Source organism: Colias philodice, chromosome 12 (assembly GCF_061535455.1).
Source record: "Colias philodice isolate Cphi_HAF_F1 chromosome 12, ilColPhil1 Martin Lab GWU primary, whole genome shotgun sequence".
Taxonomy (NCBI): domain Eukaryota; kingdom Metazoa; phylum Arthropoda; class Insecta; order Lepidoptera; family Pieridae; genus Colias; species Colias philodice.
The window spans coordinates 6,314,957-6,332,735 of record NC_143097.1 but is presented as its reverse complement, the minus strand read 5'-3'; the positions used below and the strand labels follow the sequence as shown (position 1 = coordinate 6,332,735).

Here is a 17,779-nt window from a genome sequence, read left to right as displayed (position 1 = left end):
TGTAATGCTAACTTAGTTAACTATGCATGAAGAGACTATTCGTCGAAATCAGCCTAGATGAAAGGAAAATAATATAGTTAAAAAATTGTATTGGCCCTGATACTTGATGAGTGTACAAAGTTTGAATTAAATCTGTCCGTTTAAAATGGGCCAAAGAGTCGGTTACATACAAATATATAAACATCTAGGTGAAGCTAATAAAAGCTTGTTAAAAAAACAACCAATACATTTTCTTACTTGTCACAGGGATTGTTACCTCACAGGATTAGGTAAAGTTTCCGAAGAATATCCTCCTCGGCTCTATTTGTAATTGACTTCAATAAAGGAATAGGTTCCCAAGACTAAAGACGTCTTTTTTTGTGTTGTTATCTCAGAACTTTCAAATGGCTGAACTGATTTCGATGGTTCTTTTTAATTTGAAAGCTATTGGTTGGTGCCATTAAAAATGTTCCATCTTTGGCAACGGAGGTTGTTTTTGTTAAAAAAAATACTTATGATAGGTAGTTATGATCATTCTATTTAGTATGCAGTAAAATGTTTGCAGTAAGACGTGTGTAATGAACCCAATACCATATTATTATCATCACGTATTCCAACTTTAAATAATCCCATGTTTTATTCATATCACTAATTGCAGTTTTCGAGACGTACCAAAAGGCAAGATTAGTATTTGTTCAAACCATGGCGGAGCTAGCTACGCGCTCTACTAACGTAAAATGCCTCGAGAGTGCGGGAGTATTAGGTATCTAGAACATAAGATAAATTTTATAAAGCTTTTCATTTTTAATGTAGCCGTTAGAAAGCTTTCTGATGTAATCGACATTTCGTAAATTTTAAACTTTTATGATCCAACGAAACCCATGACAGTATCTAATTATCAGTTTTGGGTTTAAAAGAATAAAATAATATTATTCTATCATATACTGGGATAGGTAAAGCTAAAACAATAACTCTGATAATTAAATACGAATGTAATAACAATACCTAGGTATATAATTAAATCTTTACTTATTGTTGCTTGTGTTTATTTGTTTGGACGCGCTAATCTCGGAAACTACTGTTTCGATTGGAAAGTGTAGTTTTCTTATTTAACAGTCCGTTTATTGAGTAGTAATTTTATGAGAAATGAGTTGATACTTCGTAGAGTTGTTGCGGCCGCTCCTGTCTGACTCTTGCAGCACTGTGCGGCAATGCGCTGTGGTGGCAGCCGCCCGCCTCGCAGAGCACGAGGAAGGCGTTGCAAGACAACTCCTGAGCGGCGGCATGGTCACCATGACCCTTGAGAATCTAAATAAGTATAACGTCAGTTGAAAATCAACAGAATTAGAAATCGAGTGCTTTTTTATTAATTCTTTTCATAATTAATATAAAGAGCCAATTGAAATTGCGTTTATTTTTTTGTTTCGCGATAAATAACGAATAACGTTCATGAAAATTAATTCTGGATGTTCCAGGTTTATTACAAAAGATCTGCTTTATATCTATTTCGAGCGGTAGCAAAGTAAGTATTGCAGTAGCAAAGAGATAAAGTATATATTAAAGTTACAAAATAGGTACATATATCCGATCTATTTATTTTACAGGCATAATGAAGAATTAGCTTCATCCATTGTGCGATTAGGTGCTTTGGAGCATATTGTATCATGTCTTGAAGATTTTGATACGCAGGTATTTTTAGAATTAAGTAGATAAATTGTAGTACATAATATGTAGGTATTGAAGCATCTATGTATTTATTTATTCATCAAGCATCTACTCTTCTTTTTCACCAGGCACCACCAATTAATTAACTCCATAACCTGCAAGTTCTACAAGTTTATACCGATTTTGCATTGTGAAGTAATTGTTTAATTATTTAAAACATATACTTATGTTACTTAAACCATAATTTTATCATTTCTATACTACAATTTACATTTACTAAGGTGAAAGAAAATGCCGCTTGGGCCTTGGGATACATCGGGAAGCACAACGAACACTTGGCAGGCCTGGTGGTTGACGCCGGCACTCTTCCTTTACTTGTATTAGCTTTTCAGGAACCGGAAATGAGTCTAAAACAGGTATAACCAAATGCACAATTATATTGATAAAATGTAGTAGAATTAAAGACTAAACAATTTTTCAAGAACTCATTATGCTTATTGCCTGTCTTTATTTTAAATGGTAGATTTTTAAATTATCAATTCTTTCCAGATCAATTAGACCCCTGCAGACTACAACTTCTTTATCTAAGCATTGATAATTGAAAATGTATTTATTTTTCCTTGCAGATAGCAGCTGGAGCGCTAGTAGATTTGGCACAACACAAACCGGAAGCGGTTGTCGACGCTGGTGCTATTCCACATTTAGTTCGCGGCTTGGAGAATCAAGATCCTAAATTGAAGGTATCTTTATCCAATCTTGTATTCTTAATGTATGGGGGCTATAATGTCTTTTCGAAATGAAAATATTTGATGGCGATGGGCCAGTGGCAAAATATGGCAAAATAAAATAAATATAGTAAAACCATTACATGAATACGACAGACAGAGTATATTAGACTGTAATAGAAATATAAAAAAACTGTGGGAAAGAATAAATATGTTAATGGGGAAAGAAAGATCTAGTCTAGATAGTTTTATACTTAATAATATGAGTAAACAGGGTAGTACCAAAGAAATATGTAATAACTTTTCAAATACTTTTACAGACGAAATTTCTCAAATAAAACATTCATGAAATGATGTCTGGCTCGATAGGAAGGACTATGTAAAAAAGGCAGACGTTTGCATGAGATTGCAACCTGTTAGCGAAACACAAGTTAAAAAAGTTATAAGTAATATGAACATCAATAAGGCACCAGGTAGTGATTTAGTGCGCATGTCTGATCTTAAGATTGTAGTGAACCAAATAAGCCCAGTCATTGCGAGATTAATTAATATGTCAATAAAACAACATATACTCCCAAACAAGTTAAAAGAAGCAATAGTTAGACCAGTTTTCAAAAAAGGAACCCGTAATAATTACTCTAATTACAGACCCATTGCTATATTATCTAGTGTAGACAAAATTATAGAAAAATGTATTATTAATCAACTCAGTAATTATCTTCAAAAAAACAGTATATTAAATTCATGTCAACACGGATTTCAAAAAGGAAAAAGTACAAACACCTTATTATCTAACTTTACAAACGAAATAAATTCACACCTTCATAATAAAAACTTTGTTGTAACAGTGTTGTTCGATTTTAAAAAGGCGTTTGACACTTTAGAAACGAATACCCTTTTAAACGCAATGGAGGAGTGCGGGGTCGTAGAGCCCCTTAACAATTGGTTCCGTGACTATCTTACATCACGATCTTTTAAAGTTCGAATAGAGGACACTTTCAGTGACGGGAAAGCGGTTCAGTGCGGAGTCCCTCAAGGTTCAGGCTGCGGGCCTGTGTGCTATCTTATGCACGTAAACAGTCTGTGTGGTGTATTGAAACATTGTTCAGCACACATGTTCGCAGACGACTTATGTGCCATGCGCGCGGGTACGGACCTCACGGAGACCTGCCGGCTCGTACAGACTGATATAGATGCAGTAGTCAAATGGTCACATGACAATGGAATAGTCTTAAATACTGATAAAACTAAGCTTCTAATCGTACATTCACCATACCTACCTCTCAGTCAAACACATTCCATGTTCACCCACACTTTTGAATGCATCCATAATCAATTTAAAAATTGTATTTGTAAACCGATTGAACGCGTGAAAACTGTCACATATCTGGGCATGAGGGTAGATGAACATTTTTCTTGGACTACACATATAGACTATATATATGATAAATTAAAAGTATTGTTAGGTAAATTCTATCATATAAGTTACAAAGTTCCTATAAAGACTTTAAAATGTCTGTACATGGCCCTTGTGGATTCAATACTTAGTTATTCTCTTGATTGTTGTGGACTTACTACTAAAACTAACTTAAACAAATTAGAAAATATGCAAATTAGATTCTTAAAACTCTTGGTGAGTAAAAAAATAAAACATAAATATAAACATAACTATAGAATGCTATTTAAATTTTGTAATATTCTTCCAGTCAGCCTTAAGCACAAATATCTTCTTGCTGTAAACAACCATAGCTCTATTCCTTCTCTTAATCTGTTAAATACCAATCATACAACGAGGTCAGTGACCTCAGGAAAATATGAAGTACCTAGAGTCAACAATTATTTTGGAGATCGAACTCTAGATAAACGTTTACCATATTTTCTCAATAGCTTACCAGAGTACATACGAACAGAAGCAAACATTCACAAATTTAAAAGATTATTAAGGAAACACCTTCTTCAGTCAATAGAATGCTAAAACACAAGCTCATAAATAGATATACCTATTCACTTAATATTATATTTTATAACAGATAATAATATGATATAATATATTTAGTTATAGATAGATATATAGATATTTTATATAATATATTTAGTTATAGGCTTGATCCCACAGACAAACTGCATGTGCAGTTTTGTGGGACTTAGACTTAAGTTATTGTAATAATTTGTAAGAATAATTTCAATAAATAATAAATAATAAATAATGGCAACTCAAAACTGCTTCTATAAGAAGTCTAATTGAATAAATAAATGTTTGAGATTGATGGTTCAGGGTAAATATGAGCTTTTTTACAGCTAGTTCGTATAGTTCCTTGGTCTTTTTAAAATCATATTTTTCAATACAGCGCAGTACATTATGCGCACTGGGAGCCGTAGCGAGTGCAAGAGCCGAACTAGCAGAGGCGACAGTGGCCGGTGGTGCGCTGCCACCAGCCCTGCTTCACACGGGCCACGACTCGGCCCCCGTGCGGCGAGCGGCCGCGTGCCTACTGCGCGATATTGTCAAACATTCTGTTGATGTAAGTATTTCTAAATTGTAATAAATCTCGTGTCACAATGTTTGTCCTCAAGGGACTCCTAAACCACTTAACCGATTATAATAAAATTCGCACAACACGTGCAGTTCGATCAAACTTGAGAGATAGGATATGTTTTATCCCGAAAATCCCTCGGGAACGGGAACTATGCGGGTTTTTCTTTGAAAACGCGGGCGCAGCCACGGGCGGAAAGCTAGTTTCATTATAATATAACTATGTATTCCATAGAGCTAATTTATGTAAAATGATTTTAATATAATATAACGATTTTTATACATATTTAAATGGCTTCGATGAAAACTACACAATTATAATATTATGCAATTTTTGGAATTAGCACGAATATACAAAAAAAAAGTAATTTAAAACATATTATATTTTATATACTTTTCAAATCCCTTTAGCTAGCTCAATTGGTGGTGAATACTGGTGGCTGTGGTCCTCTGGTGGAGTTGATGTTTGAAACCACAGGCGGAGCGCGGATCCCGGCTTGTATGGCGCTGGGGTACATAGCGGGCCAGTCTGACCAGTTGGCTATGGCCGTCATTGAATCAAAGGTTTATTTGCTTAACTTGCTGATTATAGTATGGGACATAACTAGATGTACAATAAATTCACAAAAATGTGATTTGATGAGTTGTATTGATAACTAGCTGCGCTTCGCGGTTTCACCCGCGTGGCTCCGCTCCTGTTGGTCTTAACGTAATGATATATAGCCTATAGCCTTCCTCGATAAATGGGCTATCTAACACCAAAAGAATTTTTCAAATCGGACAAGTAGAGTTCCTGAGATTAGCGCGTTCAAACAAACAAACTCTTCAGCTTTATAATATTAGCTTAAATTAGTATAGATCATTTACCTTACTAGATTAAATTAGTAGGATAATATTCCATAATTCATTTCATTTCAACTAAAATTATGTAATTAAAGGAATTTTTTTAAACGTATTCATAAATTGTATGATTTTCTTTTAATATACATTTTTTTAATTGTTTAGGCAATAGTGGTTACTGTAGAAATACTACAGAAGACTGATGCAGATGATGCAGAACTTTGTGCCGCAGCCTGGACACTCGGCCACATTGCTAAGCATTCTCCACAACACAGCCTTGCTGTCGCTGTCGCTAATGCTTTTCCAACATTGCTACAGGTTCAGCTTTATTCATACTGATGAATATTTTTTAATATGCAAATGCAAAGGCTAATTTTATTTTTAACTAGCTGCTCCGCGCGGTTTCACCCCCGTGGCTCCACTCCTGTTGGTCGTAGCGTGATGATATATAGCCTATAACCTTCCTCGATAAATGGGCTATCTAACACCGAAAGAATTTTTCAAATCGGACCAGTAGTTCCCGAGATTAGCGCATTCAAACATACAAACAAACAAACTCTTCAGCTTTATAATATTAGTATAGATTATGGATAATGGTAAGCAATTATGTTTATCTTATTAATTTTGTTTAATGTTATATTAGCTATACACAAGTCCAAAATCATCGGGTGAAGTGAAGGCAAGAGCTTCTTGTGCACTAAAACAAGCGCTGCAGTGTTGTTTGCACAGACCTGCTTTAGAACCCTTACTACATGCGGCACCAGCATGCATACTAAAATATGTGTTGGCACAATATGCTAAGGTAAGAACTTGTGTAATATATAAAACATATTATTTTTGTATTATTTAATTATCACAGGTTGTGGTCCATTATGTAAGATAGATCAATAAACTGGCCCATCATCTAAATTATCATCTTCATCTTCATAATCTTCTCCATTATCGAAATAGTTGTTGGCATAATCTGTTCCATCATCAATTTCATCCTCTTGTTCTTCCTCATCTTCTAATTCCTCATCATTTTCATCTTCTTTCTTAATATTATCCTCATCCACAGTTGTTTCCATAACCTCAGTAGAATCTTCTTGCGTTTCTTTTTTCTCCAGCAGTTGTAATCGTTTTTCTATTTCTTTTGGATCATCCAATTTTCGTTTCCTAGCTGTTGTTCGAACACGATTTGCTTGTGGACGAAGTTCCGGCGGCATGTAGGACCAAACACAGTCGAGAACTCGACCTTTTTTAGCGTCAAGCGCGAGTAATTTATATTTATCAGAATACCTCTCGATACCATCTGTTTTTGTGTTAGCTTTCACGTAAGCAGGAGATTCGTGTAAATATTCTATGAATTGATCTTTAACAATAAGCATGTAATCAGTTGTAGCGTCACAGTTCAGAGGCAGTGGTTTAGTCTCTAGTTTCGGGAATAGAGGTGGAGGTGCTAGGTTTTGTGGAGTGTTGTCGCCTCGCGCTATACCGAGTGCTTGAAGTTGTTCATGGGTCAACGATGAGCCGCTTCCTCGACCTCGACCTCTACCAGCCATTGCGTATTAAATATTTCTAAGAATTGTGGAAAAAATATTAACTATATAGATCATAACTTAACCTCGTATCGTATTTAAAAATATGAAATTCCCAAATTCCAACTCTAACTTCTAAGTATAAACATGTCAATGTCAATTACAATAATTTTGACACTGACAGTTTTCGGTTGCCATGTTTTTTTTTACATGCAGAATCTCTCTATTTTTGGGAAATGCATCGACAACCATAATAAAATGACGTGCACTCAGATGGTTTTTTGTCGAATGTAAAGTATGGGAAATCATACACTGAGCACGGCTTAAGTACTTAGTATTATAAACAGAATCTATTATTAATCTATAATTTCCGTTTATTTACCCTAGCTGCTATTATAGGTTATATCAGACTCTAAACATATCTATTTTTTCTTAGATTTTACCTAACGATGCGAGAGCTAGAAGATTGTTTGTTACAACTGGAGCATTAAAAAGGATTCAAGAAATTGATACTGTCCCTGGTACTTCTCTTAAAGAATATATCAACATTATAAACAGTTGTTTCCCAGAAGAAATAGTAAGGTATAAATGCTATGCCATTTTAAGTTTAGTCATGTTTAGTACTCCTAAATAAACAAAATTGTCAATCTTAAACATTGCGGTTCTCATTTTATAACATATTTGTATAGGTTTACAAACTCTTATTTACTTTATTTAATACTTTTTTAGATACTATACTCCTGGATATTCGGATTCCTTACTTGATAGGGTCGAAGCGTATACACCACAGGTACATAAATTAGTCATAAAATTATGTTTTAACATTTATCGATGTAACTACATACTGATATAATAATTAATTGAAAAATAATTGCATTTTCAGATTCCAGAATTATTTACGGATAGAGTTCCCAGTGATTGCCAGAGCGAATTAACAATTGAAAATGCAAATTAATGTTATTTTATTATATTTTTTGGAAATAAATCTTCATTTAGAGAGCTTTTGCTAATGTCCAAACAATTTTTTGAATTTTCACCGATCTTCCACCTATATTCGTTGTGTCGATTGCCATGGATTGTGTGACAACCCTGTAACTTAGAATTAATAACGATGATAATTCATTTAATATTGACTTGATTCAATAGAACAAAACAAAAAAAAATACCTAATAATAATTATAATGTTAGTAGTAAGTATAGTATTTAATACTTACTTAAAACCAGATTCACATAATACATTTAGAACCCTTATTCCTTCTACGTCGACTTCAAAGCAATTTTTTTGATTATTACAGATAACATTATGAGCTTTGAAATAGTTTTCCAAATTACTTTGCACTGTTGCAGGTAATCCCTAAAAATATATTGAATATCTACACATCAATTTTTTAATTGTATTAAGTAGCTAGCTAGTAATTTAACGATTTGTTAATTTCTTTAGCCTGTGCTCTCGTTCACGAGCAACGCAAATCAAAATTAATTACCTTAACATTGCAAGTCGTTTCACTGGTAGAGTCATATTCCACAACTAAAATATACTCCATAGCTAGTGTAAAATGCCCTTTTGTATTTGATGAAAAACTTGAAATGACTTGAAAACTCAATAGATAGTGCTTTACCTACCTACCTCATTATTTTAGTTATCTTTGTGGTTTCCGGAGTGGTGTAGTGGGAATTGCGGTTCAATACTACCACAGTATTACTATTACAATATTATTTCCTACAGTAAGGAATCGCCTTTGATGTCGCGCGATGCCGCCGCCAGCGTAGGTACTTACGCGGCCACACGAAAATACGCTAGGGTTGCTTATAGGGTTGCAACAAATGGGAAATAAAACAATTGTGATTATTAATATTATGATGTAATCATTTATTCATATGTACATTCAAAATAATTGCGATTATTAAATCTGATGTAATTACTTATTTGTTCATAAATATATAATTATAGATAAAATTAAAATAAATATTAAAAATAAAATAAATATAAATAAAAAATACTAAATACACTGCTAAATATTATTTACGTGGACACTTTATTTTTGGATGTTCTTAATTGTATATTATAATTTATAACATTTAACTAAGTAATGCATTCGCATTGGGATGTACAATCTGATTAGAAAATAATGAGGACAACATATACATAGCTTTGATTTTAATTCAACAGATACAATTAGGTAATACAATCTTTCTGAAATATTGTTTCCTTCTGGGATTTCAATGTAGATTTATATCCGTAAACGGAACAGTTTGTACGCGCCATAATAGAATATGTAAGTACCTATGTATAATAAAATTATTACACAAAAAATACGACTGCGTCGTCCTTTCGCGCTAGGTAAGGCAAACTAAGCGTGTTTGCCCCGCGTCGCCCGACCCCCGCAAGTTCCCCTCCGTTTCTCTGCACAAGTACATTCGTCGCACTACTGTAGGAAATATGGTAATACTGTGATACTACTATGAGGTGCACGAGGTGGTATAATATAAGATAGTATACCTAATATTATTGAATAAATTTTATATTATTCCCTCTTTTGTCTTTAAATAATTCATGGTTGCCAGTTACAAAAATGATAATTACAGATATTTGCGGCTATCGGCTATTTTTTACGCTAATCCATTGTACGTTCAATAAAAATTTATTTCATCAAGACAGATACTTGATTGGAGCAGTCCATTTTAATCTTGGAAAGAGTTTGCCTAACATAGATTATTTAGTTTAAACACCACTTAAACGTTTTTCTGTTTTGATAGATTAATATTTAATTTCATACAATAGAAATTGTTTGCTCTAAGGTTTTTGTAAAAAATAAACAAAAAACTTAATTCGTCAGGTTTTTTGAAACAAACAAGAAATAAAACCAAAAATTCAATAATAATTAAAATTTATTTAAGAAATATTTATGTACATATTTTTTAAGGTTTATATTATCCGACCTATATAGAGTAATACCTGTAACAAAAATAAACAAAATTATTATTCATTATCTACAATGTATTAGTTGGAATTGGAAAATAAGAATACATCAGTAAAATTTGTCTTCAAAGGAATTCAAGATATATGCTTGTCAGTTTATTTCATCATTTAATAAGAATTATAAATACATAAGATTTTTCTCTTAAGTAACACTTACTCTTATTGTCCCTTTCGGCTTTATAGTTGGTACTTCGAGAGTTGAAATATCCTGTAACAATCAATAAAATAAAGTTAATTCTAGAAGTCCTTAGCTCAAATTGCCGTCATATTTTTCCGTTTCTCAGATGTTACCATACCATATTTGTCACCATGGTTTTGTGAGACAGGGATAACTAAGATGTTCATCATTAAAGTGGATTAACAGTTTTGCATTTTTTTTATTATTATCAAAAGAATGTAAGTAATCAGTGATTAAACAAGCTAAACAAATTTAATCAAGTAATTTACCTGAATATAATATTTCCTTTTTTCAGCATTACTATTTCAAACAAACGTCACCTGTAAATAAATTAAAAGTTATAAATATAGTAGAGCCATTTTAATAGGCAACATTTGACAGTTCAACAAAATTCAACAACGTAACCTAGTAACGACGACATAGAATAATATGATATTTCGTTTTGTTAGAACTGCACATTTGCTTAACTTTTTTCAATTACGATAATATATTTATAATAATAATGACCGATACAAGTAATTTTAGGATTTGATTTTACTGATAAACCATTCTAAACATAATAAACAATTTCTGATTTAAAGAACTGACGTTGCTACAATTTTGTGTCAATAAACCTTTTTTCTTTTTAAATACCAGAGACGTTACTCTAAAAATCGAAATCTGACATCTAGAATCGAATGCATTGATTACTTGGGAATAAAAATCATCATAAATTATTGACATGTGTTTCAAGTTCGATTGACAAATGTTTCAAGTCCGTATCGATTAATTCACTTTAATCGATGTTTTTAAGCAGGTTACCACCCTATGAAGATAAAATTGATAGACGTCAAATGTTGCCTATTAAATTGGCTCGACAATAATAATCTTTAATAATGTCAGAAAGAGCACTCTGTATTTTATAGAAAATTCAGATATTACCATACCATATTTTCCCCACGATTTCGTGAGACAGGGATAACTTTGATATTCATCATATTAAAATACACAATAATTTATCATGTTACATTTTTATACTATGTTATGAGAACATTGATACATTTTTTTGCGAACTTGTTAATAAAAGGCTAAATAAATAAAACTTGATTTAAATAACTATAATAAAAACTTACCTTTCTTAAGTTTATTAGTCTTCAGCCAGATTCATCTTCAGTATTCTTCATCTTATATTGTACCTGTAATAATTGAAAATAAAAATTGAGTATGTTGTTTACATTTGAATTGCAATTTTTTTATTAGCAAGATTAATCAGTAAAAAATGTTCATCAAAATTCTATGATATATGCTTGTAAATAGCATCATTTTAAATAATCTAAATATAACATGGATCAGACAAATGAGCATTATTTTGTGTTGTAGTTAAGATTGTGTTCAATATTTAAAAACACTTATTAGTAAAGTTAGCATATAGAAACTAGTAACTAGTCTATTACATTGAAATAATTTAATAATTATCATACACTTACATTTTAAAAAAGGTGGTGTTGCTGCATCTCCCAAAAAGTTTCTGTAAATATAATTATAATCAGATAAGTACTGAAGAATACCTTAAAAATCCTTCAATACAATAAATAAAATAAATCAGTAAAATCGATCAACATAGCATTTCAGACTGGGGCGATAACTTATCATCATATAAAGTAAAGAAATTTATTAATAAACTAATTCTTATAAATGAAAAGAGTACATATTAACAAATAAAAATATAGCAGTTATCGAAACTTGCAAATTTGTAACATGTATGATACGGAGATGATGAAAAATTAAATTAGTTAAGTGTACACTTAAAATAATTTAATTTTTCATCATCATCATAAGTAACTATTTACATTTTATAAATATGTTAAAGCAATTTTTTAAACTTACATAAATTTGGCAAGCCATGTCTGTAATCAGTGCTGTATATTGTTGCAAATTACCTGTAAAAAATAAAACTGTGATTAGTTACTGAATCTTCAATAAAATCAATTATATTTTTTAAGTAAGAAATCAGAAAAAATCAATCAACAAAGTCTATCTGACTGGGGCGATATCTTATTCATCATACAAATTACATTTCTTTTTTAAATAAAATAATTTATTATAACTTACATTTTAAAATATAATTCCTGCAGTCAACTCTGTAGTATGTTATAATATTTGAAATTTATAATCTGGAAAGAATAGCAATTGTTATTAATATATCAATATGTTTAAAAACTCAAATAGAGGAAAGGTAAAATAAAATCAGCAAAATCGATCAACAAAAGTTTTCTGACTGGGGCGATATCAAATCATCATTTTAAATGTTATTATGTAATATTTTAAAGAAAAATCTGGAAGGGAATCTCCGAGAAACAAGACACAGCATCAGTTAATTAGTGCAATATATCACTTACCTCTTCCTAGTTTTTATTTCATTGTTTTCCAATGCAATATTTTCATGAAGACATTCTGTAAAAAAAAACATTGCAATGTTACTTTGATACATAGTTGGACAATAAATATAGTCTTATTAATGAAATTAAACATGTCACCGTCATCCCTTAGACATGCAGCTATAACAACTGCACATCTTACACAGACTGTTTCAATGTTCCTAGCCAGAGTCAAGCATGCCAGATATTGCTGTGCACACATCGGCTTTGGTAGGGTAAAATTCACATAAATACAATAATTCATTCATGTAACATGTAATGTATATAAATTTATAAATATATGGCGCGCGGTGTTAGACACATAAAACTGAAACAATAGAATAAATTCGATTGCTCTGGTGGGTCACGAGTGGCTGAGTTGGTCAGACATCGGCCCCGGAATGGCGCGAAAGGATGCGGGTTCGAGTCCCGCCTCGCGATCGAATTTTTTCTATTCTTTATAAATTTATATTTATAAAGCATTTGAATGCCATAAAGACCAAAAATATCAATTTCAACATGTAATGTAATTAAATGAGCTGTTTATATACTTTGTCATATTATGTACATCTATTTGTTAGATTAATATGTAGCTCACCTTTGTAATGCAGCTGCATATAGAGTAGATAGCTGTAGCTGGAGCATAAGTACCTGAAATCATAATATTATGTAGAAATTTATTTAAACCAACAATATTTATCATTTGAATATTGTATGTTCAGAAAAATCGATCATCAAACTTCAGCTAGGGGCGATACAATGTACATCATTTTAACATAATTATGAAAAAGAAGACTAAAACAATATTTTAACTTACCTATTAAACTTCATAGAAGATTTACTGTTGTTGATCACTCCAACTTACCTATAAACAAAGTTAAGAAATAAGTACACCATACAGAAATTATATTTTCCTAACTTATACAGCATTATACAAAAATAATGCAATAAATGTCACCGTCATCCCTTAGACATGCAGCTATAACAACTGCGCATCTTACACAGACTGTTTCAATGTTCCTAGCCAGAGTCAAGCATGCCAGATATTGCTGTGCACACATCGGCTTTGGTAGGGTAGTGATATCATTTAAAATTAAGTCATTGCAGACTACAATTCATAATTTATAACTCAATGAAATAGAAATAGTTATTTTACTATGAAAATCTTTATAGGAAAATGTGTGCGTGTACTAGTGTACACACGTAAGAAGTGAAACGTCTTTATGACCTTATTTAAAAAAAAAATACTTACTATGTGCAACTTTACAGAAATACTCGAATCACGCGTGGTAGGGATAAGAAAAAAATGGCGCGTAACGGAAAAATGTCACGCGCAATGAAAAAATATTACACTAAATTTTTTTCCAACCCCGATAAAGAAGTTTCACTTCAAAAATTATTGCTGATTAATGTGTATTGCATAGGAATTAAAAGATAGAAGAAGAAACAATGATGGAAAAGGTAATAGACAAGTACTTACTTATTGTGTTTGTGGTAAGTAGTGTCATGGTATTTTAAATTTCCATGTGCGGACACTTCACATCTGGAATAAAATGGCCTCTATCAATAATTTGCTTCTATGGATGGTAGTTTTTATAAACATTTTTAAAATGTCAGTTTAAACGGTAAGTTTGAAATCACTGAAGTTCATCCGAACGAGACAAAAATTAATCATCACATTAAATTTACAAAATAATAAATGAATGCACATTAATTTAATAAACTTACATTATTTCGATCCGCTTCATTACATTTTGGTCCAAACATTTTTCACTGCAGCATATCTGAAAGAACAAATAATTCTTAGTCATACATTTTTAATGAAGACTGAATAATTTTAATACTTATTTTTTCAGTTACTTTGGTAAAAGTATAATCAATGATATATCATACGAACGAGACTATGTGAAGTCATCATAAAAAATATCTATGTATTAATAAAAATGATATTAAAAGTTATCAATTAGTACAAACTTACCAGTGCATTTTGAGGTTATGCGCTCTTCATCTGAAAAATAAAACAAATTGAGTAAAAAAACAAACACTGTAATGTAAAATATACAATAAACTCACCTCATTTCACAATTTAAGGAACTTATTTATGGATATTGGATAAAGATAAGAAACAGTTAATTCAGCTAAAAGTAATTCTTTATTATGATTGTCCTGCATATTTTAACACATGTTATTTAGGGCACAAAACTAGAATTACTTCTTTGCTGGTTTAGCAGCGGGTGCCTTTTTCGTGCGGGGTTTCTTCGCTGCTGATTTCGGGACATTTCTCTTTCCGAAAGCACCGCTCCTTGCAGCTTTGACCTTCAAGCTCTTGAATACGACTGTTCTCGCACGGTTCCTCTTGACGCGGGCTGATGTGAGCTTAAACCTGTCGTAGTCAGTCATCTGTGCACGCTTTTCTTTGTTTGCAAGCTTTTGAGCCCATTGGCTTTCAGCCCATTTTTCATTTAATTTAGCGTCAGTCCACGCTTTCCTTACAACACGTGTGGGGGCTGTGAAGGGGTAGCTAAGACGGAACTTTGTAAGGTGCAGTTGGTTGAGGCGGATCTTTTGGCGTGGGACTCCGCTGCCGGGTCCATCTACTAGAGCACGCGTCTGGTCAATGACGTCCACGATACTGACAAGTTTTCCTTTCAAGGGACCCTCAGCTACCAGGGCAACGCGCCCTGGCTCAACATATCGTGCGAAAGGCATGACGTCCTGAAATAACGGACATGGTTATTTATATAGTAACGATACATTTATAATATCACTGCACTTTGTATAAACAACGAACATGAACTAACAGTATGCCGAATTAACGTGACATAAACATAACTAAAAACACTTCATATCGCCAAATGCAAGGTAAAAAACATTAACTGAAATATTATATTTTAATAAATGAACATGAACCTGAGATAATTTTAACACTTATACACAGATTTAAATGGATAAAAATATGCTAACCTTAAAACGTCTTTACAAACACGGAACACTAAAGTGAAAGACTCTGTCAAACAACCACAGACAAAATTACGATTTTTTTGGAACTATGGGTTTATGTCAGTTCTATGATTTTTGGTAGATTATGCAGACACGATACGGAAAAAAATATTAATGAAGGTTGAAGTCCTTTGTTTGGATAACAAATTTAATTTTATGATATTTTTTATTAATTAAAATTTAGGTTCTCACTAGAAAATATCCTACGCGACTTTTATTAAATGTACGTCTATAAAGTTCATAATGATCGTGTAGAAGCAACACAATGCGGGAAATTTAAATAATTCGTTGCTACGTGACCACGATTTATGGTAAACAAATATTTTATCGTGATAATTGTGACTTATTTACCGAAGGAAATAATGCGGTTTAAATATTTTAAAACTTTGTTGGAATCTCAGGTAAAACTAATAATTATTTTTGTGAATTTGAAATTAATTACTTTCGGATTTGTAATGTATTGTAATTTACAATCGCCGTCTTTCGTTAGTGGTTCTGCCTTAGGGCGAATGTTTTATTATTATGTATGTATAAATCTGTTTCTTTTTAAATATTACAGGACACTGACCAACCTATTGCTGATATAAGTTGGTCGCCTAATAATGTAAAATTAGCTGTGGCGACTTGCGATAGGCTAATTCTTCTCTTCGACGGAGATGGGATCCGACGAGACAAGTTTAGCACAAAACCCGCTGATTCCGCAGCTGGAAAGAAATCTTATTCGATAACGAGTAAGTATGTATAGAATAAAAATCATTCATAACACCTATGCAGTCTTATACCCAGTTATTAAATCTGGATTTTTGGTATTAACTATAGCGTTTAACTTAAAATACAAGTAACGTATAAAAATACTGTTTAGATCAAATAACTACTCAATTTAAAAATACATAATATATAGATTTGTATTTTCTTCTTAGGTATAGTGTTCAGTGAAAATTCGGAGCTGCTAGGCGTGGCGCAGAGCGACAACATGGTGTTCGTTTATCGGGTGGGTGCGGATTGGAGCGGGAAAAAAGTTATCTGCAATAAATTTCCCTTGACTGGAGCACCCTTGCATTTATTGCCCGCTGAGAACGGATTTTTCACAGGCACCAGCGATGGGAAGATAAGGTTGTTATAAATGTTTGTTTGATTGTATCATGTATGTATCTACCTACATGTAAGAGACGAGCAATTAACCAAATTTTTTAACCGTTAATTTACTAAAAATGTATTTGAAACTGGTATAATGTTTCGACTTCTATTTATGAACCAATATTATAATTGGTATGTTTTTTGAGTCGACAAAGTATCTATTATCTATTGTTAAGAACTTAAAACTGCAGTAAGTATTTAAATCTACTCTTTAGATTTAAGTTTCTTTAACTGCTGACATGTGTGCCGAGCACAGAAGTGAAACTTCTTTGGCAAGATTCTAAGATACCAAAATCGTCGCTTTACTTCACGGTTCTTACCTACGCTTACTACGCATTAACTTTACGGACGTGACGGTATTGCCACAATATACAGATACGCCATGACACTACCTTGAAATTTTACTCTCAACTTACCTAATATACATAAAGAAGTTTCACTTCAAAACAAACAGTACATTTTATTTGCAGGCAATTAGACTGCAAAAGCAACAAGAGCTCAAGTCTCTGGTCAGCGGGCACGTGTTGTGTGTCGCTCGCTAGAAGCAGCGACGCGTCTGTAGCCTCCGGCCATGTTGATGGCACGATCTATTTGAATGGCCGACTGCTTCTGCGGTACGCTTTGCCACCAACTGTTTTGGTGTTTATACCGCCGTATGTGAGTAATATTTTTAAGTAATATGCTTGAATTAAGGCTTGTCCACCCTTGTTGAATGTGTTTTAAGTTTCTTTAATAAATAAAGTTTGTTTTGATATACCCTCATTTTAAGGATTCGGAAATTGTTCATTGATGAAGTAAATTGTCTTCAATTGTAGCATCATTGGTTTAA

General features: G+C 32.5%; 5 protein-coding genes across 6 annotated transcripts in view; 2 read left to right on the top strand and 3 right to left on the bottom strand.

Annotated features, from left to right (window-relative positions):
• Window positions 1-328: 328 nt before the first annotated feature.
• LOC149484097 (uncharacterized) lies at window positions 329-8,277 on the top strand. The gene is made up of 13 exons (XM_089701635.1): window positions 329-742; window positions 1,145-1,302; window positions 1,455-1,501; window positions 1,584-1,668; window positions 1,926-2,060; window positions 2,271-2,384; window positions 4,718-4,891; window positions 5,314-5,466; window positions 5,908-6,060; window positions 6,386-6,544; window positions 7,696-7,841; window positions 7,989-8,049; window positions 8,143-8,277. Exons 1-13 carry the CDS (start codon window positions 682-684, stop codon window positions 8,212-8,214), a joined length of 1,518 nt encoding a protein of 505 aa, XP_089557761.1. The 5' UTR covers window positions 329-681; the 3' UTR covers window positions 8,215-8,277.
• Polr3G (RNA polymerase III subunit G) lies at window positions 6,377-7,426 on the bottom strand. The gene has a single exon (XM_089701636.1). The coding sequence runs from the start codon at window positions 7,281-7,283 to the stop codon at window positions 6,627-6,629; it is 657 nt and encodes a 218-aa protein (XP_089557762.1). The 5' UTR covers window positions 7,284-7,426; the 3' UTR covers window positions 6,377-6,626.
• On the bottom strand, window positions 8,246-8,877 carry LOC149484096 (uncharacterized). The gene is made up of 3 exons (XM_089701637.1): window positions 8,744-8,877; window positions 8,474-8,613; window positions 8,246-8,354 (listed from the first exon to the last, which is right to left on the bottom strand). Exons 1-3 carry the CDS (start codon window positions 8,801-8,803, stop codon window positions 8,252-8,254), a joined length of 303 nt encoding a protein of 100 aa, XP_089557763.1. The 5' UTR covers window positions 8,804-8,877; the 3' UTR covers window positions 8,246-8,251.
• Window positions 8,878-14,946: 6,069 nt separating this feature from the next.
• Window positions 14,947-15,888, bottom strand: RpL14 (ribosomal protein L14). 2 transcript variants are annotated; one of them, XM_089701633.1, is made up of 2 exons: window positions 15,778-15,888; window positions 14,947-15,528 (listed from the first exon to the last, which is right to left on the bottom strand). In XM_089701633.1, exon 2 carries the CDS (start codon window positions 15,520-15,522, stop codon window positions 15,022-15,024), a length of 501 nt encoding a protein of 166 aa, XP_089557759.1. In that variant the 5' UTR covers window positions 15,523-15,528; window positions 15,778-15,888; the 3' UTR covers window positions 14,947-15,021. The 2 variants fall into 2 exon arrangements, with proteins under 2 accessions (XP_089557759.1, XP_089557760.1); XM_089701634.1 differs by lacking the exon at window positions 15,778-15,888 and adding an exon at window positions 15,615-15,639.
• A 287-nt stretch (window positions 15,889-16,175) lies between these two features.
• Oseg2 (intraflagellar transport protein Oseg2) overlaps window positions 16,176-17,779 on the top strand; it is a 40,651-nt gene continuing 39,047 nt past the window's right edge. Inside the window, exons 1-4 of the mRNA XM_089701913.1 lie at window positions 16,176-16,214; window positions 16,373-16,544; window positions 16,734-16,926; window positions 17,421-17,607. Coding sequence (XP_089558039.1) covers window positions 16,176-16,214; window positions 16,373-16,544; window positions 16,734-16,926; window positions 17,421-17,607 — 591 coding nt within the window. The remainder of the gene's footprint in view (window positions 16,215-16,372; window positions 16,545-16,733; window positions 16,927-17,420; window positions 17,608-17,779) is intronic.